This window comes from Saimiri boliviensis, chromosome 9 (genome assembly GCF_048565385.1).
Source record: "Saimiri boliviensis isolate mSaiBol1 chromosome 9, mSaiBol1.pri, whole genome shotgun sequence".
NCBI lineage: Eukaryota > Metazoa > Chordata > Mammalia > Primates > Cebidae > Saimiri > Saimiri boliviensis.
The window spans coordinates 55,691,321-55,713,072 of NC_133457.1; the positions used below are offsets into that span (position 1 = coordinate 55,691,321).

General features: G+C 35.5%; 1 protein-coding gene across 7 annotated transcripts in view; it reads left to right on the top strand.

Annotated features, from left to right (window-relative positions):
- Nucleotides 1-21,752, top strand: part of PLSCR4 (phospholipid scramblase 4) — a 110,265-nt gene that overhangs the window by 52,469 nt on the left and 36,044 nt on the right. For 4 of the 7 annotated variants that reach the window (XM_074405913.1, XM_074405911.1, XM_074405912.1 and 1 more), the window contains exons 2-4: nt 12,011-12,037; nt 13,149-13,259; nt 19,265-19,500. In XM_074405913.1, coding sequence (XP_074262014.1) covers nt 12,031-12,037; nt 13,149-13,259; nt 19,265-19,500 — 354 coding nt within the window. In that variant the 5' untranslated portion in view covers nt 12,011-12,030. Of the gene's footprint in view, nt 1-1,816; nt 9,835-10,948; nt 11,847-12,010; nt 12,038-13,148; nt 13,260-19,264; nt 19,501-21,752 lie in introns of those variants that run through there. The other 3 variants (XM_074405914.1, XM_074405915.1, XM_074405916.1) reach the window with 3 other exon arrangements.

A 21,752-nucleotide genomic window follows, 5' to 3' on the forward strand; every position in this document is an offset into this window, starting at 1 on the left:
CTCTTGTTGCCCAGGCTGGAGTGCAATGGCGCGATCTCGGCTCACCGCAACCTCCGCCTCCTGGGTTCAGGCAATTCTCCTGCCTCAGCCTCCTGAGTAGCTGGGATTACAGGCACGCGCCACCATGCCCAGCTAATTTTTGTATTTTTAGTAGAGACGGGGTTTCACCATGTTGACCAGGATGGTCTCGATCTCTTGACTTCGTGATCCACCCGCCTCGGCCTCCCAAAGTGCTGGGATTACAGGCTTGAGCCACCGCGCCCGGCCCAGTTGGTAATTCTTTACATCTGTATAGCCAGCTGCTGCTCTAAAAAAATGCTTTTAAATGTCTCTAAAAAAATATTAGAAATTTTCATTTAAAAGACTTCTCACTTACTGTTGGGCCTCATTCAATTTAGTTTTAAATTGAAATGTAACAACAGTTATCTGTTCAAAAATTTTGAAATATGACTGTTTTACTTACCTTTTCTAGTACTGTGGTTTAGTGTTATAAATAGTTTAACATATTCAGTTATTTCTACAAAGCAGGGTTCCCAAGATAGTATGTGGCTGAGAGAATTATATTTTATAATATATATTATGAGCAGAACAATGAAATAATATAGATGAATGCAAAGTGTCAAAATACGCAAATTGAAAAGGAACTGTTTATTATGTAAATTAATTATGAAAAAGCTTTTAAATAAACTTAAAAATATACAACCTTGTTTTTGTTAAAGAAATTGATGCCTGTAAACTTCATCAATCTTGCAGTACATCATCCAGAATCTATAGACAGTCAAATATGGGAAGTCAACAGTATGTCCAGAGATGTGGAAGCGTAATTCAAGCTTGTAATGTAGATTTTCTTAAAGGATGTAGCACAGGCTTTTATGCAGTAAAAAAACCTCATTAGGCAATATTAATTGAGTACCTACCATATGCAGACATGGCTCTGTGTACTCCAAATTAGAGGAGAGGAAGTCAAACTATCTTCACAGATAATGTAACTCTGTACCTATAGAGAAACTCCCATAGTCTCTGCCAAAGGCTCCTAGAACTGATAAACAACTTGTGTAAAGTTTCAGGATACAAAATCTATGTAAAACAATCAGTGGCATTTCCATACACCAGTAATGGCCAAATCAAGAACCAATCAAGAATACAATACCATTCACAATAGCTACAAATAGAACAAAATGTCTAGGAATACAGCTAACCAGGGAGGTGAAAGATCTCTACAATGAGAATTACAAAACATTGCTGAAAGAAATCAGAGATAACACAAACACATAGAAGAACATTCCATGCCCATGGATAGGAAGAGCCATTATCATTAAAATGGCTCTGCTGCCCAAAGCAATGTAGATTGTTTACAGATTCAATCTGTCCACTTACAGTTTCAATCTGTCCACTTACAGATTCAATTCAATCGTATTCCTATCAAACTACCAATGTCATATTTCACAGAATTTGGAAGAAACAGTTCTAAAATTTATGTGGAACAAAAAGAGCCCAAATAGCCAAAGCAATCCTAAAGAAAAAGAAGAAAACCAGAAGCATCACACTCTCTGACTTCAAACTATGTTACAAAGCCACAGTAACCAAAACAAGTTGGTAGTAATACAAAAACACATAGAACAATAGAACAGAAATAAAGTTGCACACTTAAAACCATCTTATTTTTAACAAAGTCAACAATACCAAGCAATGGGGAAAGAACTCAATAAAAGATGCAGGGATACACACTGGGGTCCGTTGGGGGGAAATGGGGGAGGGGCGGGGGGTGGGGAGGTGGGAAGAGATAGCATGGGGAGAAATGACAGATACAGGTGAGGGGACGGAAGGCAGCAAACCACACTGCCATGTGTGTACCTATGCAACAATCTTGCATGTTCTTCACATGTACCCCAAAACCTAAAATGCAATTTAAAAAAAAAAAGATGCAGGGATAATGGCTAGCCAAATGCAGATGATTGAAACTGGACCCCTTTCTTTCATCATATACAAAAATCAACTCAAGGTGGATTAAAGACTTAAATGTAAGACTTAAAATTATAAAATGTCCTAGAAGAAAACCTTGGACATCCATTCTGGAGATAGGCCTTGGAAAATATTTTGTGATAAAGTCTCCAAAAGCAATTGCAACCAAACCAAAAATAGACAAGTGGGACCTAATTAAACTAAAAAGCTTCTGGAGAGTGAAAGAAACTATCAACAGAGTAAATAGACAACATACAGAATAGGAGAAAATATTCACAAACTGTGCATGTGACAAAGGTCAAATATCTAGAATCTATAAGGAATTTAAACAAATCAACAAGTGAAAAACAACTCCATTAAAAAATGGGCAAAAGTCATGAACAGACGTTTCTCAAAAGAAGACATAAATGTGGTCAACAAGCATAAAAAACATTTTCAACATCAGTAATCATCAGAGAAATCCAAATGAAAACCACAATATGATGTGCTATCTCATACTAGTCAGAATGGCTATTATTAAAAAGTCAAAAATAATAGATGTCGGTGAAATTACAGGGAAAAAGGAATGCTTATGCACTGCTGGTGGGAATGTCAATTAGTTCATCCACTATGGAAAGCAGTTTAGAGATTCTAATAGAACTGAAAACAGAACTACCATTTGACTCTGCAGTCCCATTACTGGGTACATACGCAAAGGAATATAAATTGTTCAACCAAAAAGATACATACACTTCTGTATTCATTTCAGGACAATAGCAACAATGTGGAATCAACCTAGTTGTCCATCAATGATGGACTGGGTAAAGAACATATGGTACATACACTCTATGGAATACTATGCAACCATAAAAAGAATGGAGTCATGTCCTAGGTAGCAACATGGGTGCAGCTAGAGGCCATCATCCTAAGGGAATTAACACAAGAACAAAAAACCAAATACTGTATGTTCTCCTTATAAGTGGGAGCTAAACATAGAGTACACATGGATACAATGAAGGGAACAATAGACACTGATGCCTTCTTGAGGGCAGACGGTGGGAGGAAGGTAAGGGTTGAAAAACTACTGTCAGTTACTGTGCTCATTACCTGGGTGATGAAGCCATTTGCACACCAAACCCCACTGACATATAATTTACCCATGTAACAAACCTGCATTTGTTCACCCTGAACCTAAAATAAACATTAAAAAAGGAAAAATAATAACAAAGTACTGTACCACAAAAACATGCTTAAAATGTCTTCCCTCATGGAGCTTATCTTCTAGCTGAAGCGTCTTTCAAATTTAATTCTCTTTGAGGTTCTAACTTCTTTAAAGCTGTTTACTCTTTTGTTGCTGCTAATTTTCTTTCTCCCATCCCTCTCTTTCTTTCCCTCTCTCAGTGTCCTTACTAGGAGGCTTCCTCTCCACTGTCCCTCCTCTACTCCTCCTCACTCTCTCTGTTACACAGCAACACCTCCAAGCAAGAAAGAGGCAATAGTATTTCCTTTTTGGTCCAGCAACTTTGTCGGGCCATAGTAGGATGGCAAAGACCCCAACACTCCCTTTCATAAATACTATCTCCCCTTGGGTTACTTTCCAGGGAGGAATGTGTGGAAAATGCCAACAAAAAGCATCTTTTGGATGAATTATGTTTGTCTGATGAGAAATGTTGCTTTAGAAATCTTTGTGAAAAGATCTCTTCACCTATCTCACTATATTTACTAAAATACATAAACTGCCTCAGTTTAAAATTTACAGCTAGCTTTTTTATTATCTATGGTAAGGTCACATATGAATTAGTTATTTGAAATCCACAAAAATTCTGCTGAGCTGCACTAGATGGATTGATACAAATGCTTCACCATTACTGAAAAACATCTCAAAGACCAGCAGCCCCCCAGTTGTGAAATGAATGCTGTACTCAAATAAAAGCATATTTTAACTAGTCATTTCTGCTTTTTTGATTCTACCAGACTTATCACTAGAACAGCCATTTTACAAAGACAGAAAAAAGTGACTCATTAAATTGTATTTACTTTTCTAGTCTGTTTTTCCACTCCATCCTACCTCAAGGATAAACATGGAAGAGTTCTGGTATGGACAAAAGACAGGGAGCTGTAGTGAATAAGAAGAAGGCATGCCTCATGAAGTAGCCACATACTGTGGCCTTCTGGAAAGTAGATTGCTGGGTCAGATCCTGGTGGTAGATCTCACTAGCTGTGACCTTGGAAAGGCCTTCATTTGAATTCCCTGTGCCTCAGTTTCTACCTCTGTTGTAATGCCTTTATTTTTAAATAAATTAAATGGATACATATTTTGAAACTGTCTATGAAACTGGTTTTTAATGTTTTTTGTTAACTACGATTTAAAGATAGAAGGGGATCAGTAATGGAATGAGATTCTGATTTATTAGCCAAAAAAATAATAATCTCAGCCTTTTTTATACTAAGAAATGTTTTTTAAAGATAAGTAAAAGAACACGTAAGTCTAGTGCTTTACTGCATAAATCTAGTTATATTCTAAATATGTAAGATTTGGGATGGGTCAGAGGCCATATTTATGGATATCCTTGACAAATTTGGTTTGAATAAGCTTGTTGTTTAGCAGTGATTTCACAGAGGCTGCACTAAAGCATGTGTGTTAATTTTGATATTCTCTCTTTTAGAAGGGTAGTAGCCTAGCTATTTTAATATTCAGTCTAGAATCCACAGACAACATGCTTTTAAACCTGCAATTATGGGGGCTGTTTGCCTAGGGATTCATTAAATTTCCATTTGTCTTTATGTTGTTGTATTGGAATAAATGAATAGAAGTTTTATATGTTCTGATTAGTAATAGGCATTTAAAGACTAATTTACAGAGGGAAGAGTGGGAAATCCTTTTAAATCTTTAAGTAAAATGTCCTTACATACAGTCCTCAGAACCTCCTCTTCTATAATACTTTTACATTAGTGATTCTTTAAAATCTATTAAGCCACCATAGAAATTAAACTTTTACTTCCAAGACACACATTTTTAGCATTTTTAATATTTAAGGAACTAAGAATTATATTTAATGGCATGATAATACAAAAGACAGTGTTCATTTATCAAGTTGGCAGTTTACAGGAATTTAATGGCACTAAGGCTGTCACTCACATGTGATTTGGGTTTAAACTGAGACTTGCTAAAAAGAAAATAATTTGTCAAAATGTTCCCTACATTGTAAAAAAAAAAAATCACCTATAGAACATGAATCCTAGTGAAATGATTTTTTAAATAAGAGAATAGACAGAGATATGCTGAATCATTTATATAAAGGTATATTTTACAGCATTAATCATAATACCAAAAAAACAAAAATAACAAAAATGAAATGGTTTGATTAAACAATTATTGGTACCTTACATTTAAACAGTGGTCAGTTCACAATATGTTTTTAAGAATTTTTATTATCCCTGCATATATACACATAAAAACCACAAACCTGCCTGTGCACGCACACACACACACACACACACACACAGGAAATCCACCAAAATTTTAAGAATAGTTATTTTGAGAAAGTTGAACTAAGGATATTTCACATTTTTAGACTTTATTTCTTGATTTTCTAAAAATGAAAACATACTACTTTTGTAATCAGAAATATGTATGTATGTGTGTGCACCATTGTAACCGTTACACAATTACTATTATTATTACTTTTTTAGCAATGTAAGTACACTATTGCAACTCAGTCTGACTCTAAACACCCAGAGTTTGTAACTCCACAGGCTTAGGGGCCTACTTTCTCACAAGACTGCCTTCACTTCAGGCAAGTTTGGGGATCTCCAGGCCACCAACTAGCTACAAATTCAGGTGTTCTCATCAACCCCTCAAGTATGATCATATTCTAGAATGGCTCACAGAACTCAAGAAAGTGCTCTACTGATGATTAAAGTTTTATTATAAAAGACAAAAATCAGGACCAGTCAGTTGAGGAGATCCATGGGGTGAGTCCTAGGAGGGTCGTGAACACAAAGCTTTCATGCCTTCTCTCTGTGGGTTAGGATTTATCACACTCACAGCACATTGATGTGTTTACCAGGAAGCTAACTAGAGTCAGATTTTTTATTGGGATTTCATGACATTGGCATGATTACTTGAATTACTGGCTTCATGGTTGCACTCAATCTCCAGCCCCCCAGCTCCCTGGAGGTCAGGCAAATATGACACTGCTCAAAGCTCCAATTCTCTAGTCACACTGATTTTTTTCTGGCATGATCGGTCCCCCTATTCTGTTACCACCTTAGTAAAACTCAGGTACGGTCTGAGGGCCCACTACTGTTACTTGCAAATTCTAAGAGTTTAGAAGTTGCTTTCCCAAAATCCAGGACAAAGGCCAAAATAATTCTCTTTTATACAATACTAAGTTATATATAATGACTAAAATTGAATTTCTGTCATTTTCTATGAAGATAGAAGAAAATAATGTACCAGACATTGAGCAATGTCTAGCAGGAACCTCTTTTTAAATATGAAAATGATGCATCAGATATTTAGTAATGTCTAGTAGATACCTCTTTTTAAAGTGGGGTGTATACATTTTCTTAGACCTATTAGCGCTTATATTCACCCAACCTAGATACTTGTGACATATTAAGGGGATTATAAAATTTAAACATTTAAAGAGTATTTATATTTTTATTTAGTTTCATAAAGGTTTTCTTACACATAAAATGTTTTATTTCTTCTAATCACTTACACATGTTAGCTCAGTTGCATCTTATACCATGAGGTACTATACTAATATAGACAAACAATCAGTTTTCATAGTACAAAATTATAAAAAACACCTCAATATTTATATGTTGATGTAATGAACACTATATTCTTTTACTTTTTGGAATATGTCACTAATATCTTAATTTGCTGATCTTTTTAAAGTTTATAAGATAAATCCATCATCTGAATAATGTAATTAATGTCACTATCCTGACCTGAAAGCAAATTTTATAGCCACTTAAGGTGTACCCTAACTCATTTGTCTTTGATTGAGCTACAAATAGAGAAAAGCCCTTTGGCAATGTCTCCAATTTTTTTCTCCCCACTCCTTCCACTTTGAAATTCATTACAAACAGTGCTCATGAAATCTCATTTGCTGGAACCTTACTGGTTGTAGAAGATGGGAATTAGTGGTGTCAGCTCAGAACCCAGAGTAAAATCTTTCGTGTGGATCCTCAGTAATACATGCTGAGTGGCTCACTGGCAGACAGCTTTTTTTTTTTTTTTTTTAATTCCACAGTTAAACACACACATTTATTATTGGTCTCTTCATCAGTTAGTATGTCTTACTAGTGAAATAGTAATAATCCAAGTTTAGTGAGGATTTTTTTTATATGTCAGACAGTGTTTTAAGTGCTATACAGATGTATTTGTTTTAGTCTTCACAATATTTGTGTAAGGTTTGTCTAACCGTCATCATCCCCAAGATAAACAGGATAACCTAAGAACAGATCAGTCAACTCAAGATTACACAGCGATCAGAGAAAGACCTGAAATTTGAACCCACACTCTGGACTACTGTCCATACTGTCTAAAGTGTGCCAGCATACAATATTTAATAGCCACACAAATCTCCTTTTCTCCAGGTATTCTTAAGGGAAGATTAAGATGAACAAAGAATATAATCTCCTAACAGTTATACAAGAAATGCAAAAGGGATATCACAATAGCTGGTGTAGGTCTTTGCAGGAATGAACTATTTTTGTTGTCCCTGCTAAAAACCAGAAGAAATTGTTCATTGGCCTGCTTTCTTTTCTCTGCTCTCAGGGTTAAAGACCCTGGAGACAGACAGGACCCAGAGTTTTGGAATGCATATGCAGTGTCCAAGCCTTGTGCCTAGAGATTCTCACTTGCCCAGAGCCTCCCTTGTCGAGAGGCCAGGACAGCTTCCAATAAATTCCCTAATGTAAAGAGCTAATCCTCCTTTTGAGTTTTGTGATTGAATTTTCAAATATCCCCGGTATGGGTTCTAGAACTTGTGATTTTATTGAGTTCTGTGAGTTTGTTACTGTTTACATTGGTGAAATTGAAAAGTGAGCATACATGTAACACAGCTGCGCTTGTTTGAGTGCAGCAAGTGATACGCATATAATAGCATATAATAAAATACAGCACTCTTGCTGTAGGATGCAATTTATCAGGGCTGCCTTGCAAAGCAGCAAACCTCAATCTCACCAAGCTTGTCCTGTCTAGCCCATGCCCCAAAAATGCCAAGGCCTCTGCAATTAACAGCTTTCCAGACATTATAATACCAACCGGTTGTGGAGACGTAGCTCATTTTTCCAATCTGGTTTCTGTCAGATATAAAGCCAAAAATCAGTTTTTTCAAGGTAAGGCACTTTTTGTTGTTGTTAAATGATAGAGAAATATAAAGTGACGCACTGAATATTAAAGGAGGATTAGGTAAACAACTTTCATGCTTCTACCAGTTCGAAATCATCCTGCTTCTACAATATCTTTGCTAAAACTGTATTATAAAATTGTGTAAGAAAGGGAATCGAATATAGGGTGGTGAGAAGAAAAAATACTAGCAGCTCAAAGGAGATGGAAGGTAAACAGACTTTTTGAGTATCTGAAACTTGTGAGGCAATATGTAGGTATTTTTCTTTTATTTAAACTCATCGAGATTTGTTGCTTTGTAATACTTTATAAATTTCTAAAATTTTACTAATTTATTTTTTTCAAGTTATTATTCAATTACTTGAATTAGATTTGAACTCTTAATAATGCCTGGCATGGTTGAGAACTATTATTTTTCTTTACATTGAATTAGTCTCAGACCTGCCTGATCATAAGGATCACCTGGGACTGTGTTAAAAGTAAAGATTTCCAGAACTGGACCCCAGAGGTGCTACTTCTGGTTTGGAGTCCAGAATTCTGTATTTTTCAAAGTTTTATTTTGAAATAAATATTTAAAAAATAATATTGAAATGTATTTCTTCACTGAGATTCAGCAATTGTTAAAAGTTTGCCACTATAGATAGATGATAGGTGGACAGATAGATAGATAAAATCATTTGGCCTCTTTTCACTAAGGCATTTAATAATCTGTTGTAATTAGTTTCTCTGTGGCTCCTTGATAGTTTGCAATCCCCAGACTTAACATAGAAAGTAACAACAGACCATTAGTTAGAAGAAGGTCACACTCAACGTATAACTGTCAAATGGTTCTCGTTTATTGTGAAATAATGCCATACATGTAAATATGCATATAAAACATGTACATACCCTTTAGAAACCAATAACAAGACATTAGCCATGTTCTTATCACCCTAATAGGACTTTAACATTGGCGGGAACTTAGAGCTCCTTGTGGGCCACTGCTAAACAGCTGCCCCTCATCACTTCTTTATATTTAACCCTTTTCTGAAATTTTGTGTTTTTAATTCCCTAGCATTTTTTAAAAGTTTTCCTCCATATATTTATCAGAAAAAGTGTTTGGTTTAGAATTCCTGCTACTAAACATTCTTACATGGAATCATACTATATGTATTCTTCAATGCTTTGCTTTTTCAGTTATGTTGTAATTTTGAGGTTCATCTCTGTCAATGGGCACAGCTGTAATTTGTTTTTATTACAGTGTACTATTGTATTATGTGAATGTACTAGAATTTATTTATTCAGTCTACCATTGATGGATATTAGGCAAGTTTTTGTTCCTTTTGATATGAATAGTGTTATCAAGAATATTCTTGTGTATATTCTGTGTACATGTGCAAGAGTCACTTGCAGATACATACCTAGGAGTGTCTAAAGTTCTAGAAAGCTGTAGTCATTTTCCTCAACAACAGGGATTGCCATCATTAAGGAATACGACTAACTTCTTGAACTCCTTTGGCTGGCCCAGAATTGGGTCTAACTTTTTGGTATGTTCCACTATATATGTGTGTGTGTGTGTGTGTGTGTGTGTGTGTGTATGTATATATATATATATATATAAAATATAATTATTCTATGTTACTATAGTATGTATATTATTTTATATCATATATTTTTATATTTATATTTAAAATATTTTTAAAGATTTTCTGTTTAAAATATATTTTTGTCATATTTTTACATTTATATTTAAAATACTTGTTTTATTTTATATCTAAAATATATAAAATATTTATATTTTAAATATAAATGTAAAAATATATAAAATAATATCTATAATATAGTATATTTAAATATAAATGTAAAAATAAGTCTTTATACCTGTATTATATATTTATACATATATAAATATATTTACATTTATATTTTAGATATAAATATAATTTAAAATAGAAATGTAAAAGCATATTAAATATATTGAAAATATTTTTATATAATATGTATTAAACATACATATTTTTAAAATAAATATTTTATATATTAACCTTCGAGACACATAAGGCACTGTACAACAAACGCCAGCTCCAGAAGTGAGTGGAGATGGTCCAAGACTGGTTGAACTTTAGCCCATATTGGCAAGACAATCATTTCAGCTGGGAAACTGCATACTGACTCATACCATGGCAATTTTCATTGAGTCAGCTCAGTGCCCATTTGATTACTCAGTCATGGTGTTCCACTGCTTCTTTGATCTACTGTAACTTGATACTTTTTTACTCCACTTGAACAACACAAATGACTGCATTCTTATAAACATTATCACATATTGAAAAGTACATAGACTTAGGATTTAGAAGTATTTGCCTTTAGCAGGGCTGGCTATTTATACATTAGAGAGTTGTTTCATATGAAAAGCATTGGGCCCTTTGCCTAATACTTGATAAACATTCAGTCAATTATAGCCTTTGTTGATGTTCTTCTTCTTATTTGTCATTACTCAGAGCTCAGAAATTCAGATATATTGAAATTCCCTTCTCTTATAATAGCCTTTTTTTTTGCTTGATTAAATTCAGAAAATTTTACCTTCACCTTCATTCCTTGTTTCAAATCTCATCTCAATTTCTAGTCTCCATCTCTGAGTTATTCTCATAATGTTTCCATACATATTTTAAATTTAAATGTTTATCTTATCTTCTTCTGGCCTAGTCTTAAACATCACATGCTCCAGTCTAAACTTTCAATTCTTACCCTCCTCCATCCCCACTATTCCCCCACTGTCCTCCTCTCGAGTTGTGTTAATAGCATCACCACCAACTCAGTTACCTTGGGCTAAAACTCAGAACCCTCCTCCATTCCTCTCTTTATCTTACTCCATCAGCAGCTCCTGGAGGCCCTGCTTCCAAACCATGTCATGCCTCTTACCACTCCTCTCTCCACAGTGTCACCTCCCTGTCTAAGCTGGCGTCACTCTCACCTGGATTGCTGTTGTCATGCCTCGCTGCTCCCTGCTTCTACTCTTGCTCTCACTGTATGGTGTCAGTCAGATTTGATCACTCCATTGACAAAATCCTCTAGACTTCCCAGTTCCAAATACCAGAAATGCCAAAGACCTTGCCATGGCCTTCCGATGAGATCAGACCTCTCTGTCTCCATGTCTTACCTTAGTTCCCTTCACTCACTGTGGCCCAGTCACTCCTAACCACTTCCCTTTTTCTCCCTTCAATATCCCAAGCTCACTGCCATCTCTGACCCTTTGCACTAATTTCCTATCTTCCTAGAACTCTCTTCCCACAATTGTAGTGTGATGTTTATTTTTCATAGTTCAAACAGCTCAAAGGCCACTTCCTGAGACAGGCTTTCCCTGACTCGCCCAGAACTAATCATCCATGTTTCTCTTAAGACTGTTTTATTGTTTTCCTCATAACTGTACTATCTAAACTAGTTTGTTGACATGTTTTTTAAATCTTGTCCTACTACAATATAAACTGCCGCACAGTGGGCAGTAGAGTGTCTGTCTGCTTTATGTTTGGTGTACTTTCAACATCTGTAATAATGCCTTGTACGTAATAGGTACTCATTAAGTATTTGTTGAATTAATGAAGGGATGAACGTAAGGTAACTGGAGACTGAGTAAAATTACAGAAATCCTTACCTGTGTCACTGAGTAGTAATACTATTTATTATGTATATATTTTAAAGACATTAACATTTTTTATTTTTCAGATTAATTGGAATTCTACAAAATGTCGGGTAAGTTTTTGTGAATAAATTTAAATACGCTTTATTTTCAAACAATTATATGATTATTTTCCTTAAAGCCCCCTTTCTTTAAAGGGGGACTTTATTTTGTTTTGGATTTTTTTTGTTTAACATTGGAAAATGTGTATGTGTGTGTATATATATGCATATATATATTTATTATGCATACAGACATTCCTATTATTGTCAAAAAGGATTAAAAAGGATCTTACAGTGGGGCACGTATCTACTGAATAATCTTTGAAGTTTGTGGGGAAAATTAGGTAATATAAAAAGCAAGAGCAGGAAAGCAGTTCTGCAAAGAGCCTGTGGCAACATCCTGCCTTGGTAGAGGAGAATGAAAGTAAGCCTTGTATTTTCTAGTGACTTACATAAAGAGAGAACCACATTTATGGGATTTTTGTTTGCTAGGAGATAAAAGTCAACCAGTTGTTTAGGAAATTCAGAACTTATTTTGTAGTAAGCCCAGAGAGAAATTTCTCTAATCTCAATAAGACAAGGTGCAACATTGTGAAAATGACTTTACTACCTCCCTTGCAGCCACTCCTGTGACCTAGATTGCTTTTAAAAAGAATACAGTGAAAATGTGAGTCACTGGAGATGTAGACTAAACTATTGCTAATTGAGTTGTGTGTGACACCACTGTTTATAAAGCCATTATGTCTTTATGGTGTTATGTTTTGAATTTTTTAAGACAGCACTTTTCAAAAAGAATTAGGAAAAAAATCAGCTTCACTCTTTAAATGCCTGTATTCCCTGTATTTGGGAATGGGAAAAATAACTTTTGCCATTATGCAAGGAATTTACTTTGTAGGTAAGAGCATTGGGGTAGTTGAACCACTAGTATAAAAGCTCTGCTTTGATCACAGGCATAATATAATTGTTTAGTTCTATTTAAAAATCTATATTCAGTTTGAAAATTCATAAAATTTATTAATAGATGGTGTCTAATATATGATGAATTCTTTTTATTAGCAATCTTACAAGTACATTTCCAGTTGATTATATTGCTTGATGCATAACAATAAGAAAAATATGGATATATTTTGTCATCTTATTATTGTTTTCTCTGTTAAGTCATGTCCCTTCTCTTTCCCCGAAGGTGTAGTACCCACAGCCCCTGAACAGCCTGCAGGTGAAATGGAAAATCAAACAAAACCACCAGATCCAAGGCCTGATGCCCCTCCCGAATACAGTTCTCATTTTGTACCAGGTAAGTTAAATATTCATAAAGGATACTCTCCTTTCCTAAAAAGCATACTAATGAATAAATTGCTTTTTAAGTTAACAAATTAACTGATTGATTTTAATAAGTAAATAAATATTCGATGCTGATAGGCTGCCATGTAGTTTACTGTATGTCAGTTGGAATCGCTTGAACCCGGGAGGCGGAGGTTGCAGTGAACCGAGATCATGCCACTGCACTTCAGCCTGGCAACAGAGTGAGACTCCATCTCAAAAAATAATTATATATATGTGTGTGTGTGTGTGTGTGTGTGTGTGTAGATATGCATGTATATAGATATATATTCCTGTAGCCATAGGATTTACAGGCTTTTGGAAGGAAATTGTGCAAATATTGGGTGACATTCTCTCCATTCTATATGGAGATATGAAGAGAATGTTGGAAGGACACACAAGACAGTATCTGGCTTTGCCAGGGATTTGAGGAAAGCCCTGACTAAGGAGATCAAGTTTTGCTGTCATGATAAAAATTTCACAAAGAAAAGGGGGAAAGGACTATCCTTAGCAGGAAGAATCATATGTGCAAAAGAAGAATCATATGGCAGATGTATAGAGAAATGGCACTGAATGGCCATGGGTGCTGATAAAGGAGCTTAATTTTCTGGCAAATATTTTTAAGTCTGAATGCACTACTGGTGATATCCCGGGAGAATGACTACTTATACAGTGCTAGTGTAAATTTGAGATATTATGATCATTAGAAAGTAATTTGGCTAAGTCTAAAATTTTAAAAATTAAACACCCTTACTTTTGGCCAAGGAATAGTTTCAGTTAATATTGTATTTGAATACATTTTAATGACTTACATAATGATGTATATACTGTAGTAATATTTCTTTAAAATATATGTTTAATTGTATATTTAAAAATAGAAACCATTGTGTTATGCTGTGAAAGGGGAAAAAAAACCCTTGATATGTACAAGATAATGGCAAAGGTTTTTTGTTTGTTTGTTTGTTTGTTTTGTTTTGTTTCGTTGGCTCTAGGCACATGATCCATGCACCTCAGGTAGCTTCTGCACCTACAGGGTTTTCTGAAAGCATCAGGATTTCCTTTTTCTCTTTTCCTAATGTGTATGTGTGTTATGAGGATGAAGTCCATTGTAACATACTGCATTAATAGCTCAACCTTTCCTAAGTCCAAGGTATTAAAAATTAAATTATTAAATTATAATCATGCTTTATCTGACATTTTCCCTGTATGTCACTTCAGTGACTTTAAACATGATATACAGGTTCTATCTTATATTTAACGATTACTCTAAATCCAAAAATCTGGACTCTACTAGAACAGAAACTTCACCACTTCTGAAAAAAACTTTGGCTATATATCACGTTCTCATCTGATAAAACATATGTCTATTCTTCTATATCAATAATTCAGCAAGAGAGCAGGCTACATCCTTTAAATTAAATGACAAGGTACGTTGTAAAAATATTACAATGCAGACCACACAACTAATGAATTTTGTTATAAAATATAGCAAAATTTAGCTCTGACCACCACCTAGTGGCTGGACTGTGAACTTATGAAGACTGACAAAAATTGTCACTGAGTCACATTAAGAATCTTGAAATCTGTACTTGAAATACGTAGTGTTAATGAATTCATCCAAATTTCTTTACATAATTTAAATTTTCATTACAGTGTTGCATATATGTTCTCACCAAAAATAATTTTATCCACTATTCTTGTTTAAGAGAATAGCTAATAAGGAAACCTTTGTTATATTTAGTCTTTTTAAGGAGAAAATGGAATGATTTCCTGATGTTCAAAATAATGAAGAAAACTCAAGTCCCGTTAGGTCGTGTTTCTTGCACCCGTATTGGTAGGACAGTTCCATAACAGAGGCCTTTATTTACGTAAGTTTCAGATAATATGGTTACACAAAGTTAAACATGCTTTGTTTTGTTTTGCTTTGTTTTTCTGCAGAAGCAATCAGAACTCTTATGAAAACATCAAAAAGCATAATATACTAATTTCCCACACCTAATTTGACCATATTTTTTCCGTAGCTTCTTTTCTCTCTGGATATTACATACTTATAACAAAAATCATTCAATTACATAAATATGTATTTAATTTTTAAATAAATAAATATAAATATAATTTTTGAAAATATAATCTCTATATGGATAGCCTCAAAATATATTTTTAAATTTTCTTTCTGATTTATTGATCTTCAAGTTTTATAGTGTAAGGTACTTTTTTATTAAAAGCACACGGTAGATTAACCATTAACTCATTGAAGTGATACGATTAATATTCTTAAGATAATTTATATGATTTTTAGTTGTATTGTTATCTATAATAGCTGAAAAAAGAGGGCATGGATATCTGATTTCTAGTCTAATTTGAGTACTCTTAAACACAATTCTTTTTTTTTTTTTTTTTTTTGAGACGGAGTTTCGCTCTTGTTACCCAGGCTGGAGTGCAATGGCACGATCTCGGCTCACCGCAACCTCCGCCTCCTGGGTTCAGGCAATTCTCCTGCCTCAGCCTCCTGAGTAGCTGGGATTATAGGCACATGCCACCATGCCCAGCTAATTTTTTGTATTTTTAGTAGAGACAGGGTTTCACCATGTTGACCGGGATGGTCTCGATCTCTTGACCTCGTGATCCACCCGCCTCAGCCTCCCAAAGTGCTGGGATTACAGGCGTGAGCCACCGCGTCCGGCTTAAACACAATTCTTAAAAAATTAAAGTATGTTCTTCATGACAAGCTTAAATACATACTTTCCTTACTTTTTCCCAAATACATTATACTTTTTTCCTTACTTAACTCTAATTTGGCATTGCTTCCTGTTACCATTATTTTCCCTTTAGTCTGCTTCTCTCAGTTTCTGTTAAAAACTCTGTGTCTCTACACTTAAAAACTGCTGTTTCCAGAATTCTTTGGTCCACTCCCTTGTTTCTTCCTGCCCTTCCCCATCTCCTTCTCCCTTCTCTCCCAGTCACCCTTCCTTTTACATACTCTCCTAAGTTATTATTATTATTTATTTTATTTTGAGATGGAGTCTTGCTTTGTCACCAGGCTGGAGTAGAGTGGCACAATCTCAGCTCACTGCAATCTCTGCCTCGCAGGTTCAAGCAGTTGCCCACCTCAGCCTCCCACGTAGCCAGGACTACAGGCATGCACCACGATGCCCGGCTAATTTTTTTGCATTTTCGTAGAGATGGGTTTCACCAGTTGGCCAGGATAGTCTTGATCTCCTGACCTCGTGATCCGCCCACCTCGGCCTACCAAAGTACTGGGAATACAGGCATGAGCCACTGCGCCCAGCCTCCTAAGTGATCTTGCTAATACTGAAGATTTCCTTTTCCTTTATCACTTATAAACTACGTAAGTGATGAAATTCACAGATCGTGTTGGTCTACTAGTCTCTAAACTTGCACTTCCAACCTCCTATAGACTGCTTCTTGTGAAAAAACATTGAATCTCAAACGAAATGATCACCAGCCCAACTTTGTTATCTTGCGTCTAAACTCTACTTTTTTCCCTCTATTCTTCTGCATTAGAGGCCTATAGGATCCCAAGCCAGAAACTTGATAATCTTTTCTCATATCCCATCCACTTCCAAGTCAATGTTGTATCTTAAATGTCAATGACCATTTCTCTATTCTCTGCTCCTTTTACCAAAATCACCCTTCTATCCAGACCCTTGCAAGGACTTCCTGCCTAATGTGACCTCATATATAAAGAATTCTAAATGTAAAATGAATCCTTTTACTTTTCACTTGATTGGCATAAAGTTAAAGGTCTTTCATAATCTTCACTCCATCCTCTCTTTCTAGCCTTCTCTGCTAAATCTCCACTCACAGCCATTAGTCCTGCATAGTGAGCTTCCTCTGTGCACCTGCTTGTTCTTATCTGTTTGCCTGTAAAACCTTTCCCCATCATGGAGATGCTGGCTAGGTCTAGTGTGTTCGCACTTATATCATAGTATACCTTCTCTGCATAGGTTAGGTACCCCTCCTATCTAATCCCTTTACATACTATGCATCTACCTATGATTATGCCAATTACTTGCTTCAAGACAACCATTCACCTTTTCTTATACATCTTTGTAGCTTCCATAGAACTTGCTGCCCTTGGATATAGGCATGTGTTTGTGTGTCTTTCTGTCTTATGTTTCTAGCAGCAAGCACAGAAGCTGATCCTTGAAATGGGCCTGAGGAATATTTCACAGATAAAAGAATCTTTGATTTATCTCATGGTTTTGTTTTCAGATAATATTAGGAGAATTTCACAGTTCATGACTATTATGAGTGGCATTTTTATGAGTAACTAAAATGTCTTAGACTTCATCAGCTTCAAAGGCCACTCCTTCCTCTAATGTTCATATCACGGGAATCTGAGCCTCTGTTCAGTTTCCCTTACAGAAAATAACATCTTTGCACTATTTTTCATCCCAAAGAACTTCTGGAACTCTCAGGGAGTGTTCCTTCCTGATGGTGACTGGCTTTCACAGTATTGGTTGGCCCCAGACTAATGTCCCATGGAGGTGAAGGGGTAGAACTTAAGGACTTAAAAATAGCTGCTAGCTAGAGATTCCCTTCCAGCCTTCCAGTATCTAGGCCCAAAGCCCTCCATAGAATCACCTCTGAGATACTCTTCGTCCTTGCCTCTGGTCAAGCGGGAATATTAGCATAATGTACTTAAGGGTGTTTCTGCAGTCAGAATGCTGGAATTCTAATTCTGGTCCTGGCACATCAGCTAATGACTTCACCAAATTGCGTAACCTCCCTATGACTCAGTTTTCTCCTTGGTAAATTAGGATAATAATAGTATCTACTATATAGGGTTGATGTAAACATTATAAGATTTACTTGTTGTAAAGTTGTTAGAGCAAGGCCTGGAATATGAAAAGAGCTAAATAAGTGTTATTATTATCTTTTTTTTTTTTTTTTTTTTTTGCCTAGTCAACATAGCTTTCTCTAAAAGGATTTTCTTCCAGATCTAGGTGGTATCGAGGACCCATTTCTGTGATGACTCTGATGGAGACCATAATCTCCACCTCATCACATTTAAGTGAATTTTTCATTCTGCAAGAGTGACCTTTTCAAAGACCCCTGCCTATGGTACTATCAACATTTTTTTGAGACAGAATGTTGCTCTGTTGTCCAGGCTAGAGTGCAGTGGTGTGATCTCAGCTCACTGTGACCTCCACTCCCAGGTTCTAAACAATTTGCCTACATCAGCCTTTAGAGTAGCTGGGATTACAGACGCGTGCCACCACACCTGGCTAATTTTGTATTTTCAGTAGAGATAGGGTTTCACCATGTTGGCCAGGCTGATCTAGAACTCCTGACCTCAGGTAATCCACCCACCTTGACCTCCCAAAATACTGAAATTACAGACGTGAGCCACAGTGCTCGGCCCAACTGTCTACATTTTTCAGATGTCCATCTCTTCCCTACAAAGCTGTGTGGCATTGCTCTTTGATTACAAAAGACAGAAGATTCTCTAGTCCTATAGACTTACAGTTCATGAAACTGAGTTTAGCACAGCTGAAATTGGGCTTCTACTATTCTAGTCTTGTTCCTTTTGGTATACTTATCTGAACATGAGTTGACTCTCAGCTCCTAACATCTTTCAACTGTCATCTGGACTGAAAATCCAATAATTTTTTAGCAGATACACAAAAGAACCCATATACATGCTTATACACACATTATGAGGAAAAGCAGTAATTTTCAGAAAGAAACTACAATTTAACCTATATTTAGGTAACAATATTTTTTTCTTCAAGGAGGAAATCTACGAGAAAATGCTTCAACCATAATAAAACGAGCACCTTTATGATTATACATTGCAGTGTTGGAATACTCTTTCCATCTTTTTCATTTCAGAATAGAATAACAATTGTTATTTTTAAATGGATGTCATGTGATGTATTGCATTTCATGTAAAAAGCTATGCTAATTTGTAGTGTTAATAATGTAAAACATTTTGATTTCTTTTGAACACAGGACCCCCTGGAACAGCTGTCCCTCCACATACAGGCTACCCAGGAGGTTTGCCTATGGCATACTACAGTCCACAGCAACCCGGGACCTTCCCTTCATACCAGCCAATTGGTGGTACCCATCCTGTCTGTTATCAACCTGGAAAATACCCTGTGCCAAATCAGCCTGTTCCAGTAACATGGATGCCAGGGCCAACTCCTATGGCTAACTGCCCCCCTGGTCTGGAATACTTAGTTCAGGTACTCCATAAAAATACAAATTATTTTCTTATAAAATATGACCATAGGGATCCAACAAAAAGAGAAGAAAAGCAGACCAGCGTGAATAAGGAGATGGGTCACTGATGACAGGTGCCATTTGTGAGACTGTAAAAATACTGATACCAGTTTCAGAAATGTGAAGGGGAAGCAGCAAGTACAAGGATGTTTAAAGTGGGTTGAGTATGTTTTTCATAAGGATTTATGTTGAGCTTCAAGGCATTCAGGATGTTTTCTTGAAAGAAATTTACAAATAGGAATAGGAAAAGCTGTAATAGAGGATAGTTGTGTTATTGCTTAGAAGTAAAAAGTTAACATCAAAAAAAGCAGCACAAAAGAGAACAAAACACAACAGTGGTTAAGTTACTGAGTGCCTTAGCCTGTTGCTTTTTACCACCACCCATCATTTTCATTAGCTACTCTAGCCACCCCCAAAAACATACAATGTAAATAAAAATAAGGGACCCTACTGAGAATATTGCTTCAGTTTAAGTTCCAGAAACCCCCTTATTACAACACAATTATTCCCCAAATAACATCTATATAGATATTATGCAGCCACCAGGACGTCATGATCAAAAACTAGGTTAATATGTGAAATTTGTGCACAAATAGTTTTGTTTGAAAACTCATGTCTGAAACTCAAAAACCTATGAAATGAGAATAAGATAAAGCTGGCAGAGTAGTCATTTATTGCGGCCTTGATTCCTGTGGTTTCAGTTACCCATGGTCAATCAGGGTTTAAAAATATTCAGTGGAAAATTCCAGAAATAAAACATTCATAAACTTTAAAATTTATTCTGAGTAGCATGATGAAGATTTTCACAGTCCTTCTCTGTTCTGCCTGGGACATGTATCATTCCTTTGTCCAGTGTATCCACACTGTAGATGTTACTGATAGTACACAGACCCAGAGTCACATGCTATCCATCTTGGTTATCAGAGTGACTCTTACAGTGTCACAGTGCTTGCATTGAAGAAACTCTTGTTTTACTTAATTATGTCTCCAAAGCACAAGAGTAGTCATGCTGGCAATTTGGATATGTCAAGGAAAGACCAAAGAGTGGCCATAAGGCCTTCCTTTTCATGAAAAGGTGAAGGTTTTTTGACTTAATAGTAATAAATTAATTCCTATGCTAAGGTTACTAAGATCTACAGTAAAATGAATCTTCTCTCCATAAAATTGTGAAGAAAGAAAGAAAGAAAAAAAAGTATGCACATAGTATATGTAAGGTTTGGTACAATCTGTGGTTTCAGGTATCCACTGGGGGCTTGAAAAGTATTCCCTGAGGATAAGAAGGAGACTACTTTATTGGAGATACCATAGAACCTTCTGAATCTTTTGTTTTGTTTTTAGAAAAAGGAAGTGTTGAAATTCAGTATAAAGAAGAAACTACCCAATTCAATATTTATCTCCCCAGGTCAACAGCCAAGTATTTCCTGGATCTATATTGTTTCTCTTTTCAATTCTATATATTGACAGGGACCCTGATAATCTTGTGTGCTGAAAAGTATTTGTATAATATTGTTTGGTGCATAAAAGTCAACACAGTTGGATCAGGAAAATGTGGATCTTATCAAACCCAAAATTCATCCTAAATTATTATTTGGATAAAATATTGACAAAATGCAAAGTAGGTGAAGTGCTAGAGTAAACAGCGACATTATTTCAGAAGATGATAAAATGTAGCTTATCAAGTTTAGAAAAATCTCATTTCTATACTTGGTGATAAATACAGAAGTTGTTCTTGGGACTCTAACACCTCCTACAGTCAATTCTCTTTTCAAATTGTATAGCTTTCTTTATTTAAATATTAAAAACCTGTTCTCAATTTCTTTTATGATGCTGACAGAGGTTAATTTGACATATTTTATGAATTTTCCCTTTTAGGAATGTTTAGAGTTAAAGAAATAAGTGAAAAACTAAACAAAACACAACTTTGGACCCAGACAAACCTGCTGTTTAATTCTATCTTACTCTCTAATAACTCTAGAACCTCGATAAACTCTTCTAACCTCTTGGTGCTTGAATTTTATCATCTGTAAAATAGTACTATCACTGCTTACTTTATCGAGTTGTTAGGAGAATTTTTAATGAGATAAGGCTCACAATGTGCCTAATGTTTTTGACATATAGGGCTGTCCCAGTGGATAAAAGCTATGTGGTGTTATTAGCTTAAATACCTTCTTATGTGTGAATGCAAGTCATAGAGCTAATCTTTTTCACCTATCTA